An 18,485-nucleotide genomic window follows, 5' to 3' on the forward strand; every position below is an offset into this window, starting at 1 on the left:
TTTTCCTCACTTCATTTAGCCCGTTGGCCTCACAGTCTCTCATTTACAGTTGGACCCATCACCCTTTAACCCTTTGCCATTACAGCCGTACAGCAATTTACATGAAGACACTTTTACAGGACATGTAACGCTATAACACTTAATCTGCCTGGTTTATAATTTCTGAAATGTCCACAGACAGTGTGTGTGTGTGTGTGTGTGTGTGTGTGTGTGTGTGTGTGTGGGGGGGGGGGGGGGGGGGGTTTGCTATACTTAATACAAAATATGCAGAATGACAAGCCACTATTTGCTTGTAAAGAAAAACAACTTTTAACAACCTAATTTTTAGGTCTTCACTACAGTAGGTTTCAGGTTCATAGGTTGTTTTCGTCTATTAATTGGCGTAACGTGAGACACCGGAGACGTGGCTGCTGTCGGCGCACAGACAACGAAAACAAGCACCGGGATACTGTTGCTATCAAAATTTGCAAGTACAATGCAATGATCCTAATGCTGGGTTTGGCAAATTAAGTACGGGGCAGAAAGGTATCTTGTATCAATAGCATAGAGGGAAAGAAATCACATTATGTTCTCCAAAGAGGCTGATAGCATTTGCTTAATAAAATCCTGAGAGCATATTTTAGGGAGAAAAACAAGTTTCAGCAGTTGGTAGAAATACAGGTGGTAGGAAATCATTGTCAGTCTATAAATAGACTCTCTCCCTCTCTCTCTCTGTGTATTAGCTCCTCTACATGCTTCCAACCAGTCACATGCAGTTAAGGAGACATGTGCGCGTCAAACTCTACCACTGTGTTTTGACTCTGAAGCTGTTCGGCTGGATGCTCTGATCCCAACTACATGGTGGCATTCCCTGAGGGCCGCCATGGTTTCTGACTGGCTGCCGGGCGTTGTTATGTCATCTTATCGTACCTCTGCAGCATCGGGAATGACACTTTGAGGCGACGGGGGGTGTGAGCTCGGGTCAAGGCTGTAAAACCCAGTCAAGTGTAAAACTAGCACGGGTTGTGCATCAAGTGTGAAGCATTTTGCTGAGTGATATCATTACATCACCGCTACAGGATTCACCAATTTTGCACTTAAACGCAAAGGGAGGAGCCAGATGTAAAATGTAATGAGAGAGCAACTGGTATATCACTGTCACTGCGTTCGTTTGTTTCTGACAGACGCGGCTTTATGTCACCGTATAAACACTGACACTTAAAAAGCGGAGCGTTTCTCAAGTCTCTGCCTTACAAATAACCTCTCTAAATAATTAACAGGTTCATCTGCCACTCAATCAATGTGCATCTCAAGCTGTTGGAGATGAAACGATTCTTTTCTCGAATCCCCTTTGAAAGCAAGCGACATTGATGAAGGCAAAGCACACCACTCCTACTCGTCTTACATATCAAAAACGCACCCCGAGTTTTACGCTGAGGTAGTCACAGATCCGTTCTGCCATTACAGATTGTGTGAAAATCTGTTTTGCTTTTTTGCCACTATGATTCGTCTCTTTCAACTTCTCTGACATGTGGTAAAAGGTGCTTTTTGTTCAGCTTTGAAGAGGTTTTGCCTCATTGGAACATCTGGCTGTCAGTTTTCGTAAAGCTTTTTTGGCAAGGCAGCAGCTACGCCCTTTCACCTCGCGTATTGGATCTCGGATGATTAAATAGATGAAATATTGAATCATAAAATCTACAAAAATATCAAGACTAAATTTTGGACTGAAAAACACGCTTGAATCCGGTTACCTAGAGTTGGTTCAAATCCCTCCCTCCCTGAGCTTGAAGGACGGCATAATTTGTTTCTTTATTTATTTATGAGTTCTAGTGGAAAAACTATTTTGCATGTGTTTGCCATGAATGAGAATACATTTTCATTTGTTTAGTCAAATTTCTCAGGTTCATATTCTGCAAAGCTGTGACACAAAACTAAAATCAGAGAATACCGTACAGTTGTAACATTGCGATCTATTCTCAATCCAACACAAGGCTTCTGCTGGCTCTCTTTCATTTCATACTTCACTTAAATCAGCACAAGGGAGGGAACAACATTAACTGTGTCATATTGTCGCAAAGGCGGTGGAATGAGCGTAAAAGGGCAAGAAAGAGTGAAGAGCAAGATTCAAAGCAAACAATGTGGGATGATGACATTGTCAACGCGGTAGAAAACCTTGAAACCATGTTTGATTATCAACCAATGTGGGTTATGCTTCTCATTTCTTGTATCTCCTTGGATTTCTACGCTGGTCATAATGATGTGTATGATAATGTCACAGTCCATATTTCAAATAAATGAGACGCTCCATATGAAATGGGCGCATGTGTTCACGAGTATGCGTGTGGGGGAGATTGGCAGCTTCAACAGACGTGCGGCGCTCGGTGACAGCATGACATCTACTTTGCATGCTCAATATGACACGTTCCAATGCATCCCTGCATATTGTCCTGATGTGAAGTGATAGCGAGGGATGTGCAGGCTCGCTGGAACCCACACCCCTGTTGTCTTTCCTACACTAGCATCACACTGTCGTCCATATTAAGAGAGGAAATAAAGCAGGACTTTGGATGGCATATTTCAGTTTTCATGTTCAGGCTCCTTCCATTGACTGTAGGAATAATAAGACAACACAAAAGGATTTTACTTGCCACGTTTTACATCTGAGCACACAAAGGCGTCATTACTGAGACTTGGAGGAAACAGCGAGGAGAACATCTGGAGGATGATCACATTAATTACCAAGTCACGAAACTTGTGAAGTGCAAATACTGAACATCAGACCGTGCAGTGCAATGCCCAACCCTTTTATTCTGTCTAATTTATCTCCGGTGTAAAGAAACGACGGAAATAAATTTGCTATCTCTTACCTGACTCAAGCTCATGTAAAATAAATCAATGAGGTAAGAGAAGTTATTTTTCCTGCCGGGTGTAAAAAGTACACACTACACATTACAAATTCAAAAACATATTCTAGCCAAAGGCCATTCCTTTACTGTATAATTGTCTCCCTCTCCAAAGTGATTCACTATAATTAAGCCATGGACGACAGCTCTATTCTCCTGTGAGCATTCATATTAGTGCTACCACAGGCAGGTCTAACAAACATCTCACAGCTGATGCTTTTCAAAACAATGGACAGGGATGTTCAGGGAGGTATACACTGGTACACATTCTCACAAGGGAGAATACAATATACACAATGCAATTGCAGGTACCAAGGCCTTTGGGGAGACCTGTCACTGTTATCTTGGCCAAGTCTGCTCCAGACACACAGTCAGTCTGTATATGTGTGTGTGTGTGTGTGTGTGTGTGTGTGTGAGTGAGTGTGTTTGTGTGTGCCAATGCTTTGTCTGAAAGAAAGCTACGAGTACAGCTGCTCTGACATAAGCAGGATGCTGACTGCCCCACATAAACGCACAACTAGACGAAAAGAGCTCTGCGTCTATCACAACCGTAAATTACAAACAGGGCCAAACCTTTTGTCTCCTTTCCCTCCATTATCCAAGCAAATCTGACCACATAACTGTTTTCTGATGGCAAAAAAAGCTCTTCCGCAGAGGATAAATTAATTATGTGTAATTATGAGCGTGTCCTCAGGAGGAACACAGATTTCCAGGACAAAGTGGTGTTGGTAATCACAACAGTGCAGCCACTCGTGTGTCCTGGCCAATCAATGGGATATGGGTTGAGGACTTATGGAGTCAAGTGGTCTCAAGTCCAAGCTAGTTCATAGTAACAAAGCAATTATCAGTAATCTCACTGCTGTTTGTTTGTGCTATAAACTGCAGTATAATTAGACATTTTTGTTAAAGACCAACATGTGGCTGTAGAGTGTATTTTACAAATGTAACAATTGGTACATGGACAAACAGTCTATGGCTACTCTCTACTCTCTCTCTCTCTCTCTCTCTCTCTCTCTCTCTCTCTCTCTCTCTCCCTCTGTCGCTATCTCCCGCTTATTTCTTCATGCACACACACACACACACACACACACACACGCTCTTTTCTAAGTCCAGGGAAAATATGCAAAGGCCGGGTCAAAGAGATGTTTGTCAACGTCATGTGCAAGGCGGAGAGTGACGGCTCTTGCATGCTAAACAGCCCCGGCCTCCATCAGGCCAATCAACTGCCTGGAAGAAAATGAGAAAATGTGGTCCGGGTTGAGACACCTGGCACTAAGACACGCTCACCCTTGCTCACTTGTTCCGCTCTTATCTCTTTATCTGCCCTCGCTCGGCTCCATCAAGACACCCTTGGAGATTTGCATACGGAATCTTCAAAATCAATCTGCGGCCCTATTTGTCTCCCTCTCCACTTTTTCATTTGCTGAAACAAATAAAGGCTCTGCTAATCCTGCGGCAAATGTGCCTTTATTGGATGGTTAAGCCACACAGAGAGGCTACAGCCCGAGCTTTTACAATGTTGGTTAATGCCAGACTAGTGCTCCATCCTACTTTTGGGGATGAAGAAAGGGTGCTGACTTGCATAGAACCTACCAGCAAACACAATCATAGCATACAGGTCACTGCATGTATCTGCTGAAATTTCCCTTCGCCTCTCCAGACTGAGTAATACCACAGGACACCACCCTCACAACATTTCTCATTCTTTCCACGTTATTCACTCACACACTCGCCCACGCGCACACACACACGCGCAGCACAGACAGGCCCAGTAAATCAGCATGCCTGTAAGTAGGTCTCATTGACCCTTCAGGATCCATTGGTGCCTGGATCTCTCTGGATCATCCAGTCAATACATCAATAGCCATCTTGTGTTTCTTGTTTTAAGACCCCAACTCCCAACGCCACCCCACCTTTTTCTCACTGAATGTCAAACGGAGATTGAAGTCATCAATTATAACCCTCTGTGTGTGTGTGTGTGTGTGTGTGTGTGTGTGTGTGAGTGTGTGTGTGTGGATGCCGAGCTGGGGCTTCAGCAGCGAGCTTGGGGACTTGCTGCTGTCTATGGGATTGAACACAATTGTGAAGGTAAAAAAACCACACACTCTTATACAAACACACTCACACATATTGTCCACACACACAAACACAAATGTCCCTTCCTCCCATGGGATCAAGGAGAACTGGGGCATGAAGCGAGAGAGTGGCCGTCCAAGGAGTCCAATAGACCAGTTCATACAGACAAAAATCTATAAACTAAAGATCAGCTGGTTGGCATACACACTGTTTGCTTGAATAGTCTTTCAAATCAGACCTTCACTGCTCTGCTGAAGACATGCATGGTTTGTCAGTGGAATAAGGCAACACAGGGTAATTCAGTGGCTGCTGGCTGTGCAGGGCAACAATGCAGTAACGTAAGTGAGTCACAGACGACGAACAGATAAAGCATTTAAGCAAAGATTATTCTTTCTGCTACCCCTGAAATGATATGTGGTGGAGCTGATTAGCTGGGTCAATACATCTGGCAGGTGTTCAAACTCCTGTTCTTTTGCAGTCGCTCTGCATACACACACACGCGCGCAAACTAAGACAAGTTGATTTAAGAGACGCTAAATAATCCATAATAATTCTGCAGGGAATCGTGATCTCAGGTACCCTCCCAGTGCTCTGAACCCCTTGAAGGACTCCATTCAAACCCCTGACTGACATAACGGCACACACACCAATTCAAATGGCTCAGCTTCTACTCAATGTGAAGACCACTTGCAGTGGCACTATACAATTTAGTGTGAAATAAATAACACTAGACCTTGAGATGCATTACGCTGGAATGGAATATCTGTACATCTCACCCTCAAGTAAGATTCATTGTGACGGCTAACTCTCCTATGGTACTGGAACTGAACATCCAATCATGGCAATGACTTTTAGAACCCGACCCTACTGTCCTCCCTTTTGTTTTCCATCCCTCTTGCCCAAAGAAGCCCGGCCAAGGCCTTACAACAGAACAGGGTGGATTAAATCTCACCTCAGGCAGCGGCATGCCGTTGATGATGAGGTCTGGCTGCTGGTGGCCCTGCCCGGTGAAGGTGTGCTGATAGCCGTGGTTGGGAGCTGCATTGCGCGAGTTCTGGTTCTCCACGTTGAGGAAGGTGCTCTCGGAGCGCCTGCAGCCCAGTGGCAGGCTCTGCTGATGGTAGTCGAAGTAGTTGAGCGAGGAGGTGAGAGACGAGCAACTCACCACGTTCATCTTGTCTGTCTCCTCAACGTCACGTGGCACCAAGCGGATGTCGTTCTTGCTCAGCTTCTTCTTCTTGCTGGATTTCTTCTGGTTGCCATATGAGTACTCCGCCACCCTGCGCAAGTAGAAGAAACTGAACAGACTCAATAAAGCAGTGTTCTGTCTTCCCCTCCCCTGTCCACATGATCAAACAAGCTCGCCCTTCATGCCAGCCTGGGCGCTGTTTGACCATGGGTGCCAGGTAAAGGCCCATTGCCTGTGTCCAGGGTTGGAACGGCACACAAAGGTGACATTCCGCACCCAGCCTGCAATGGCGCAATTGTCCCTTGTTTGTTTGAATTTGCATGCTTAGCAATCGTTATATCACAAACAGGCAAACACTATGCAAACATGCCAAAACCACAGAAGCAAAGTAAAAGAATACAAATGTACAAAGCAGCACTACCGGTATACGCAACGATATTCAAAGCACACAACCCACACTGACTCCATTCTTTGTGAAACGAGACTGCTAGTAATACAGAGAGCCGAACTGCAGTTTCAAAATCATTTCACTACTTTTTGCGGCTGCTGCGAACGCAAACTGAGTATTTTGACTGTAATCAGAGCAAATGAGCAACAGAACTATGCTTTATCAAAGGATCTCTGAACTGAGGGAAACATTCTGGCAAATGTATACAGGAGGGACGATTCTGTACACTCAGTATGACATAAACTTTCCCAGACACACTATATATATTTTGTGATGAATCTTGCAGCATATGAGGCTATGGCGATGTGGTCATGCAGCCTTTACTTGCATATACTGCTTACTAGAATGCGGTTCTAATCCTATATCACTCCGAAACTGTATTATAGTTCAACTATTTCAATTTCTTTGACATTGCATATTGAAAGCAGCACCAGCCTCCGTCTTTCCTCCTTCCTCTTCATTTGGAGGAGAGAAAATAGGAAGCTGCGGGGGGAGAAACTATTCCATCTTTTTCATCATTTATCATTTTAACATGTTGTCTCTCTAGTCTGTGCCAAAATTGAAATCTGAAGTCTCTGGAGTCAGTCAGTCTGACAGAGGACAAGCAATAAATTGACGATAACTGTTCCTCATATTAGAGGTGGCAACTGAGAAACAGGGCACATCAGTGCTGATTAAAGCACCCAGCAGGGAGGATGTCTGACACTGTGAGAGTGAAGTATTGTGAGCAGTATTGAATTTTGATGACGTTATTGTGGATCGCAGTCTCTCTATCTGAATACAGATAACAACAGAGAATATGTATGTAACTATAGGTGATCAAATCAAATCAAGCTTTTAATTTAACCTTAAGGCTGGTGAATATTGTGATTCTGTTAAAAGAGGTGGTTGTTTCCGGTGCATTCCTCAGTGCTACTGGATTTATTTCATTATCCAAATGAAAGACTAATGTACATCTACACCCACCAGATTAGGAGCCCTGAAAATGTGACATATAATTATTATTTAAAATCACTACTGAGAGAAATTCTGAGAAATATTAGCACTTCTCGTTTTGACTCGGTTAGTTCCAACCATACCAGAATCGACTAACTTAACTTATATACAACAAAATTATACTTAGAGCAAGAAAAAAACGTCATTATAGCCTCAGGTTAAATTCAAAAATCCAATCTATATGTAAATTTATAGTTGTAATGTAGCACAGGGAAATCAAAGGCAGGGCTGATGTTCAGATTGATGAACAAAACAAAATGTTCAAAATGCAACATCCGGAAAATAATAAGCTGCTTCTTCATTTCCGGCAACTGAAAATAGTTTGAGTTGTCACTTGCTTTCAAATACCTAACCGTTATTATTATAACTGTTATTATTATCATCGTCCTTATTATGTCTCTATGTTGTTACTTTGTGCTGAATGATCCTGGACCATCCATAATCAGTGCAGATTGAAGCTGAAAGCAGCCCATCAGCCACGCTGGACGTTAAATAATAAATGTCTGCTCCTGCGATTGAACCAGTGGGACGTTAATTGTCCGGCAACACACTCGCAAATTGAACATGACAGTTGAACCGTCATATTTATGAGTCAATTGGTTACAATTGAAAGATTAAATCAATCAATCACGTTACCATAACGCGGAGCAGTGGGCCTCAGCGGAACAGTGTGTAATTTAGAGCAGTTTTATTGTCTGGTTCGGTTTCAGCTGTGGACATGTGAAGTGCTCACACATGTGGGCCTCTGCATGCTGCATGTCAAAATCAATACACTGTGTCACAAGGAGTGTGTGGGCACGATCGCTCACACACACACACACACACACACACACACACACACACACACACACACACACACACACACACACACTCACGCACGCACACACACACACACACGCACACACACACAATGAAAGGCCACAGTAACACATTCTTTAAATGTCAGTACCTGCAGTTGTACGTTCGGATCTCCTTGTTATCCCTTTTGCATTTCACCGCCACGAAAATCATGGTGACAAACAGGATGGCAGCGATGGAGCCCAGGGCGATGATGAAGATGAGGGACAGGTTGACGGGTCCGATAGACTCCTGAGCGTTCAAGTCCGGGGAGAGGTAGACCACGATGTAGGCCGAGGCTGACAGGGCGGGCTTGCCGTGGTCTCTCGCCACCACCGTGATCTCGTACGTGGACTTGGCGTTCTCGCCGAACATCCGGGTGGATCGCACCTCTCCGTTCACCTGGTCGATCTCGAAGAAAGCCCTGTCCCCCTCCGAGATAGTGTAGGTCAGCCGGCCGTTCTCCCCTTCATCATAGTCATCGGCTTTGACTTGAGTGACCATGTAACCCACCCCGGCGTTTCTGGGGATGGAGACCTCTGCAGTGCCATTAACCAGAGGTGGGTTCGTCATTACAGGTGTGTTGTCGTTGACGTCCAGCACTACGATACGCACGGTGGCATTACTGGATAAAGATGGATTCCCGTTATCTCTTGCCAAAACTTTGAAATCGAAAGTCCTGGTGTACTCGTGGTCGAATGATCTCATTGAATAAATGCGGCCTGACGGGTTTATGCTGACATATGTGTTTACATCCATGTGCTTAATCTCACCGGGGACGATGGAGTAGGAAACAGTGCCATTCATGCCCAGATCCGGGTCTTCTGCGGACACTGCCAGCAGACAGGAGCCGGGCAAGTTGTTCTCCATCACCATCTCTTGATAGTGCGGTTTGAGAAAGTGGGGCGGGTTGTCATTCTCGTCTGTGACTTTAACTACTAAAGACTTTGTGGCGCGTAAAGGAGGAACTCCGCTGTCCTCTGCCTGTATGGTCAGATTGTAAGTGTCCCTCTGCTCTCTGTCCAGCCTGCCGTCCACAAGTATGGTGGAGAAGCTCTCGTACTCTTGCAGGCGGAATGGAACGTTGCCCTGGAGCCTGCACTGCACTTTCCCATTTGCCCCGGCGTCCTTATCAGACACCCGCACTAACGCGATGACATATCCACGCAGCGCGTTTTCACTCACTTCCACCATCTCCGTGTTCAGTGAGAGTAAACTGATCACAGGTGGGTTATCGTTCGTATCCATCACATTCACAGTTACTTTGCAGTGAGCTGGGATTGAATTGGGACCCAGATCTTTGGCCTGGACGTCAATCTCGTAAATTTGCGTCGTTTCATAATCCAAAACACCGTTGACAGTGATGATACCCGTTCTGGGGTCAATTTTAAACGCATCCCTCGTCTTTTCAGTGACGTAACTGTTGAAGGAGTAGACAACCTCTCCATTAGGTCCCTCGTCGGGATCCGTTGCGTTTAAGTCTATGACTAATGTGTTGATGGGGGAATTCTCCATCACATTGACAGTATAGACAGACTCGTCAAAAACAGGATTGTTGTCATTGGAATCAATTACCTTTATGTTGAGCTGGACCGCGCCTATCTTTGGAGGGTCTCCTCCATCTTCTGCACTGATTTCATACGTGTAGTGGGACTGAGTCTCTCTGTCCAGCGATTTTTGCACCACAAGTTCAGCAATTTTGGATCCATCCCCTCTGGTCTTTATTTCAAGTCCGAAAAGCTCATTTGGGGTGATGGAATACGATTGCACTCCAAAGATTCCAGAGTCCGGATCGCTTGCCCCCTCTAGGGGAAACCTGGTACCAGGAGCGGCGTTCTCAGAGATTTCAATGTCAATGTGACTCGTTGGGAATCTGGGTGCGTTATCGTTCAAATCCTCAATTTCAACTTTGATGACACAGATCTCCATAGAGTTTGACATCACTTCTAGGGAAATAATGCACTTTGGGTTCTGCCGGCAAACTACATCCCGATCTATTTTCATTTGGGTTGTAAGGATTCCGGCTGGGCTGAGTTCCACCCATCGTGGTTCTGAATTGGAAATCACCCGTAAGTACGGAGGCTGCGGTGCAATCTGAAATCCCTGCTTTAGTGCGTCCTTTGTCACGTTACCAATCACTGACCCGGGCTTCATCTCCTCGTTTATTCCATATTTCAGGTTGATGACAGCCTCAGCCCCGACCCAAAATATGAGAAACACAACAATGAATTGAATTAATTCCATCTCCTTGGTTTGCATTGTACCTGTTGAGTTTTCCTCTCCCTAATAAACACCTCGGATTATTACGCACACGGCTGCATTTGGATGAAACGAGAGAAAAAAATGTTCCAAAATGTCCATCTCACTGAAATGTTCAACACAAAGTATTTGGATGACGAGTGTATAGCTCCCGACAGTGCGGATTGTCGGGTGAGAGCTCCAATTCTAATCAGTGCTTTCTTTCACTCTTCTCAGGCAAAGCACATCCCTCCGATCTACTGCAGCGAGCGAAAGATTGGGCACGACAGATCTGTGAAAACATGCTGAATCTTCTCACAACAGCGACTTAGCGGTACAGATCTGTGCAGCTCTCATCAAGCGACAAATTGCTCTCACACACGACTCGTATGGCAGACTGTCCATGTTTCAAGTGAGCCGAAAAGAGGAAAAACAAATCTCACACTGCAAAAAAAAGGGGGCAAAGAAGGAGAATTCCAACGGGCAAGTCCCTGGGAATGTTATAATCTTCCCGTGCAGATGGAATAAGGAGCCTCAAAAGTCCTCCTCTGCAGCCAGCAATGTTTTAAATCGCATTTTCGGATGAATATCTTCTTCTTGTGTGAGATTTGACTCTCGCTGATCGGATGTCCTCCTCAGCAGGCAGCTATAGATGCATTCGAACTGCACACAGGATGAAAAACTGCAGTCGCAAATTTATTCAACAGCTTAAGTCCGGATATCTCTGCCTAAAGAACAAGGGTGCAGTTGCAGTAATGTCTCATATCACTGAAGTCCCGATTCCCTTTTTCTTTCTCTTTAAAATAAAAAAAAAGAAATTATTTCCTGCACACACAGTCCTCCACTCCCCCTCCGCAAGTCTCAGAGCTGTTACTAACTAATTAATTTCCTTCAAGACTTGGAAAAGGATGCACAAATCCCGATACTTAGTCCGTGGGAAAGGAGAAGAAGAAAGAAGAAGAAAGAAGAGGACAAAATCCTTTGAAAATGTAGCCAAGAACCGGTGGGAGGAAACGCAATGAAGAGCCCCTAAAAAACGGGCTTTGACGTCGGGCTGCGGTGCGGTGGAGAGCCCGGTAGCTTTACATCCAGCCTGGGGTTGAGACAGGGAGGAAAGGCAGGAGAGCCAGCACTGGTTGCCAGTAGGCTGTCTAGTTGACTCCCAACTAGCGCTCCTCTCGCTCCACTGGTGCACACTGGCGGACGCGCCGCTCCGATCCGAGCGCTCAGTTGCAGGACCCGCAATCCCCTCAGCCAATCACGGGTTACACGGGAGGTTCTGCGCGCTGCCGGTGGGTGGGGCGAAGCGGCGGCGCGGTGGCGAGGAGAGGAGAGAGGCGAGGAGGAGAGGAGAGGAGAGAGGCGACGCGGGGCCAAACTACCTGTGCTTTCCCCGCAGAATGGACCCGCTCATCGAGGCGATTACAAGTATTTTTTCAGGGGATAAAAGTAGAGACGCGTCGGAGACGATCCGTTCAAAAATAATAGAAGAAATAGAAATGAATGCAAATATCACCGGTGCTCAAAGTAGGGAGAGGGGATCCGTGGTGGGGTCGTTGAAGTTCCACCGCAGGGGTGGGATGAGGACAGTTTTCCAGCACAGCACACCATCCTTTTCTTTCATTCCAATTAAACCGCGTTGTGCTCAATCCCTCTCTGATACGAGGGGATCTTCCTCAGTGAGCTCATATGGATCTGTGTGGGCTCACTGACGGGCCAAAGCTGGTTAACCATGTGAGCGAAATCAGACCTGTTGATCTACTGTATATTACTATCATAATCATAATAAGCAGAGATATACAATGGACAGAAATAATCCAAAGGTTTTTTTTAGACTAGAAACTCCCATCAATTCCAGAAACACACAGGGACACAGTGTTAAAATATCAAGATCTTTGTCCTCCTCACTCTAAAATGTTGGGGCTACACATCGATCAATAATCGGTTTCAGATTATTGAAGGTCACATTGAATAGTCAAAAGCCTTCTTTCACACCTGGCTAATGTTATTAAGGTGCACGCACTAATTTAATGAAAGATATCAGTGTCATCTCATAGCTTTGAATGAACATGTTACTATGTCAACGGCAATGTTTAGTTGTTGGTCATCTTATTAGACAATGTGTGTTTTTGTTTGAATGGAAAATAATTTAATAGCAATTTTAATAATAGTCAGTCTTTTCAACCAACCTTAATCAATTATGAATACATATTTAGACATGTGGCTTTAACTATGACACATCAATCAATTTAAGTAGATATTGATTATGATTCCTGCCTGCCCACATTCCTATTTCCATATTTCTTAGCTCTTTGTAATGCACAAAATATTTCAGATTGTCTGCCTTTAGTCGGGCAACAAAGTTGAGGAAATTAATACTCTATAATGAAAGAGAAAAGGGTGGATAAAGGCGGGATCGACCTGTATCCACGCGCTCTCTCATCATTTCCACTCAAAGTCACGCTTCTCATTCTGCAACCACACACACACACACACGCACACATTCACTCCCACACACGCACACACACAGACTCCAGCGCTCAGACGCCATCACATCCTTTCGAGGGCAAGCCGATTTCAAAGTCACAAGGGTGACACCTAGCGTCCAGCTGCTGCTCGGTTCCATTATTGCAGCTTGTCCATTTAGCCCAGACAGCTTCACCCCAATGAAAAACAGCAGTCTGCTACAAGAATAACAATGAAACACGCTGGCACACGGAATTTCTCCTTTTTATTGTGGAATCACACTCAGCATCATAACTACAATATGACCCCAGTTAATATCCCATCCAAGACATGAATTAGTGCTGATCATTGATAAGCAAGTTTAAGCTGGGATCCGGCTGTAAATTTGCTCAGAAATGGGCTTCAATCCATATCCAGAAGTTGATTTTATTGCTTTATTTTAATCAAAAGCTTCAAGATTGTTTTGTTTATTTGGCAATTATATCATATACTTCATAATTTATGGTAAAGGAACACATTGTGTAATTTGTACGCAACGGTGCCCAAGTTTACTACAGTGAGGGTAACAATTTCTTCAAAAAGTTGGAATGACTCACCAACATCTCTGTGTTACACTACTGCCAAAGATGAAGCTGCACAGTAACATACCAACAGGCAATCACTGTTAAACGCCTCAGATGCTGGTGTGAACATTTTCTTTTCTGTTGTTTATATCGCGAGCACATCATGACAAACAAGCGGGCGCGAACAAAAGCAACTTGTTTGCTCCTCCATAACACTTTTTTAAGACATGTTGCGAGTGTAACAAGCTCAAGCTCCAGAGGAATCTTTAACCTCATAAATTCTTAATGTCAGCAGGTTAAACAACCGTAGGCAGTGGCAGGGGAGTGTTCTTTTCCTTGGGGCTTTCTGATGGCCACATGATATTACACCCTGGATAGAAACAAAGAAACCGGTTTATTAAGTACACTTTTCAAACATCGAATGCAATCCTACATAATCGTCCTGCAAAAAAACAGGTTTCGACCATACAACTGCAAAGAGTTTGTGACTTTGGCAGCTGGAAGTTCTCCCAAGTAACAATAACAATTTAACTCCTGGACACTTTGGTTGCATGTTAGAGTGAACAAATGGGTGTGTTGGAATAGTTTTGATGTTATTATGTTGCTGTAATGTCTATAATTACTATATGTGATTATTGCTGTTTATTGTTTTTAAGGACAAAATCAGTGCGAGGTAATAAGCGGGTTTGTGATGACGAGGTTAATCTGAGGCTTCTACTCTTAACCCCTGGATGTTCCGGGGGGTTAAGTGTTCCTGCGATCCAAGCCTGGGGTTGGGTCAAGCTTGGGTTGGGTCTATTTTTTCTAGTGTTATAGTGCAAGATGAGGGCTAAGAGGGTTAAAAATGCTGCAGATGTTCTTCGCCCCGCAGTGTAGGGAAGTGCAGTGGGAGACAGGAGAGCAGGCATTGCCTCCAGCTGCACGGCTGCATCACAAACCAGAGAGAGAGTGGTTGCATATTTCATTTATGAGTTTCAAATTACTTGAATATACTTCCTACTGTTGATATTCATCCGTGTGGCGCCGTTATTGATCTGCAGCTATTAAAATCCTTCCATTTTTCTGCTGTGAGTGGTGGTGATGAGTGTTGTCAACTGGTTTCATGGTGATCACTTGGTCAGTGGCAGAAAGAGGAAAACACAGCCAGCGCACAGTCTGTTTATTTATCTGCTGATTTATTAAACTGTCAGTCATGTAATCGCTGGCGGTGGTGTCTGCCTGACTGACTACGCTTTCTGTTCTGAGTAGATTTTCAGCATCATATACATACAGTATATACCAGTATCGCTACCTTGGAAACGTGCACCTACAAGATCAAGTCATGATCCATAGCTGGCATATGAAAAACTGTGACAAACAGATTCTGGGACCAATATTGGATAAATAATGAAATTGATAATGTTGGCAATACAAAATAAAAAGTATTAATGCTGACTGTGTTGGGTTTCATCCAGCCATTTCTTCAGGTTGGATTCAAATGAACGACATGTGCCACTTTCTCAGATTGATGGTGGTGCAGAGCTCCATTGATGGCTAAGAAGACTTTCACACAGTGATGCTGCTTGTATGTCACATCACTCAGTATAAATAAAATGTTTTTTGTGAGTTGTGTGCTGCAGTGTGCTTCACATTATAAGGTTTATTCTTACATTTGAAGACAGAGGCAAGAGTGAGGCGATTTTAGGCCATGGGAATTTCACCTCCTCACAATGGTTTTGAGTATAATAGAAGTTTTTTCTTGTGGTTGGAAAGCTCAAACCAGTGCAGCCGAGAGTACACAGAGAATGACTGATTTTATTTCACATCATCTTTTTTTGCCTCTGCTGCCAAGGAATGGCACACTTCTGTAGTCCATCCCTGCTGCTTGCTTGGAAAGGAATATCTAAGCTGCTCTGACAGATGCTGGCATTATCACCCCTGTGTCCTGCCCAGTGCTGGAACGTGGCCCGCCATGCACCGACACAGACTTACTGGAGCTAGCATGAGACAGCAGAGACAGACAGTGGGGCATTGATTCTGAATAGGCAAGCTGGTCATGCTTATTTTGGCCGAAGCTGAAGATGACCTTATTATTATGGTCCTCATCCATATACCTTTTCAAAAAATTGATTCCTCCTGAACACCCCTTGCCAGAGGCATAAAAAGGAAGGGGAACTGACAAGCTTAATCTATGGGCCTCTCGTCAATGACGATACGCCCTCCACTCCATTCCACACTGTGCCTGTCCATGATACATCAATTAGTATCAACTCTCACCATCCATCTGAGGGCTTCCACAGTCCTCTGGGCACACAAACATGATTGCAAGTGCAATTCTTCAGCAAAATGGGCTGCTTTTCTGCTCTTCACCGACTATTTTTTGTTGTTGTGCTGTGCTTGTTGTTGTGCCACTTTTAATTTAATCCTGTTTTTAATCCTAATTTCCCCAAAGCATTGGCCTGGGAACCTGGGAACCTTGTCACGGCTGAGCTGGGGAAATTGCAGAGGATGTAGTCTGGCTTCCTGTCATTCAGTCACTGTAAATACCATGCATGAATATTTCTTCTCTGCTTTTATGTGAACCAGTTGATGCAAATATAGTGGATATTCTTGTGTTTGTCTCTATTATCCACTTAGAGTTTCGAACAAAATGTAACTTTAGCCATGATTGTTGATGATGCAATCTGTGCCTGCTTTGTTTCCTCCTGTGTAGAAACAAGAACTGCTTTCATTTCCATGTACCATAGCGTTTTATTATTGATTCATTATTGTGAAATGTCACAGGTCCTTCTGTATGGCCTCAGGTTTAATGAAATTACTCTCCCCTCTTGCTTCCTCTTGATGGCGTTGCATTAGAATGCTGTGGAGCTAAATAGAGATACAAATGAAGGAGGAATTGTTGAATCTGTGTGATTGCATATTAAATCAACACAGCTTTTGGTGATCAGGAATCCCAAACATACAACTTCAGTTTGTGGACATTAAAGCAAATAATGATAATTGGCAATCCAAACGACCCATTTGCACTTGAAATGAAACATGTTTAACAGAAGCTTGTTCCATATTTGAATAATTCATTTTGTCTTTTGATGCCGTTGGATGGCTATTATCCGGCTTTGTGTGCGTTTCTCCGTTACAGCCGAATACATGCCGTTGTTGTCTTTGCCATAAATGATGTCACTTCTTGGGTAAGCTTGTTTACCAACACTTTGTCACGTGCACGACAAGACTACAAAATCTTTTTGCATATTATTAAGTTTGAAGACTCAAATTTGCAAAGACAAGCTTTACAACAAATGATGTCATCAAAACAAACAAAGTTGCACCAAGGAGGTCCCAATTATACACCACTAAATTATACATTTAGGAATAATATGGACCTTATGAATTACTAATCAAGAGTTGTGTAATTTCCCAATTGAAGTATCTCTATAAAGGAAAAATAAATGTAAAGGGAGAAAATTAGCTGACCTTAGAAACAGTTTGCTCAATCATGTATTCTACTTTACATAAGCATTCACCACTTTCAGCAGTTTCTCTCCTAAATCAACAGAATGCTTGTTTTAATAAGTTTCATGCCTCTTAAACAGCACTGACCACTCAGCAACAATTTTCTAAATATAACGGAATTGAAAAATCGAACTCTAAACAGTAGCTATGAATGCTTCAGGCAACCAAAGCAAGGGAAAATATTCTCACAGTCAGAGTAATTTGGTCTGAATCTGCCATATTGATTATGGATTTTGGCGTTCCATGTTTTGCATGCGTCAGTGTTTAAGCCGTGATATTTAAAAATTCTTACACCGCTTCCTTTCTAAAGCTGTAATCATGGTTACATTACCATGCAGGAGGTTTCGCTTTGATCTGATTACCCCAATGTGAATAATCAGCTGTCTTTGTTAGGAGGCCGAGGACATTATAAAATAAAAAGGCACACAACACACAAACACACACACACACACGGCTCTGAATGGACAATGGGAAGGATTTGTGAACATAGAAGTTGCTGTTCACCTGGTGTACGGTCAATTAGCTCTGTGTTGCTGTGTTTATTCAATGTCAACTCTGATTAATAGGCATAACATGGCGGATAGAACACCTGAAAATGTAGTGTGGTGCCTGGGTGGGACACTGCTGCCATCTGATACCATCTCACAACGCAGAGCTTATCTCTCGGCCCCCATGGGGGTGTTTACAGCTGTTTTCTCGTCAAGACAAATTAGTACAGCGGTGTACCTCTTTCAACCTCCTCAGAGTCAAGCAGTGAACAGAGACATCACAGTCAATACCCCTCACTGTGCGATCGGATCGGTGCATGTTTGGCCATGCTTAGCGGCACTCGAGAGTTGGTGACATGTGTCAGTGTTAAGAGTTTGTTCACCATAACGTGAGTGCCCACAAAAAGGCAAACATATTGTTCTAGTCACTATCTTATCCGTCTGTCTAGGTGATCTAATGGCTGGTGTAGCTGTGTAACACTGTAATCCCTGACTAGCCTGAGCAGGCTGTGCACTGTACAAAAAAGAGAAGGTTACGAGGATAATACATCCACCACACACACACACACACACACACGCACGCACACACACCACCTTCTCTCTCTCCCTGTCATTGTCCCTCTCCCTCATACACGTTAAGCAAAATGCAAAACAGCTGTGCCACATTTTCATTTAAGTTGGGCACCTGAGTGATAATATTTTAAAAGGTTATAGTCTCGCCTATGAATATTAATTTCTCACAGGTGAAAAATTTAATGTTGTGAAGAATGTGACATTATGGCATTTCCTTTCACAGTGACCATGACAGTGTAG

General features: G+C 43.8%; 1 protein-coding gene across 2 annotated transcripts in view; it reads right to left on the reverse strand.

Moving 5' to 3' along the window:
- pcdh19 (protocadherin 19) overlaps positions 1 to 11,839 on the reverse strand; it is a 51,411-nt gene extending 39,572 nt beyond the window's left edge. The window contains exons 1-3 of one of the 2 annotated variants that reach the window (XM_076148850.1): positions 11,545 to 11,839; positions 8,541 to 11,462; positions 5,911 to 6,238 (exon numbers count right to left, since the gene is read on the reverse strand). In XM_076148850.1, the coding sequence (XP_076004965.1) occupies positions 5,911 to 6,238; positions 8,541 to 10,687 (2,475 nt within the window). In that variant the 5' untranslated portion in view covers positions 10,688 to 11,462; positions 11,545 to 11,839. Of the gene's footprint in view, positions 1 to 5,910; positions 6,257 to 8,540 lie in introns of both variants that reach the window. The other variant, XM_076148849.1, reaches the window with a different exon arrangement.
- Between the last annotated feature and the right edge of the window lie 6,646 nt (positions 11,840 to 18,485).

The sequence above is a fragment of the Genypterus blacodes genome, unplaced genomic scaffold (genome assembly GCF_046128005.1).
Source record: "Genypterus blacodes isolate CSIRO-AG114 ecotype Tasmania unplaced genomic scaffold, CSIRO-AGI_Gbla_v1 ptg000044l_1, whole genome shotgun sequence".
NCBI lineage: Eukaryota > Metazoa > Chordata > Actinopteri > Ophidiiformes > Ophidiidae > Genypterus > Genypterus blacodes.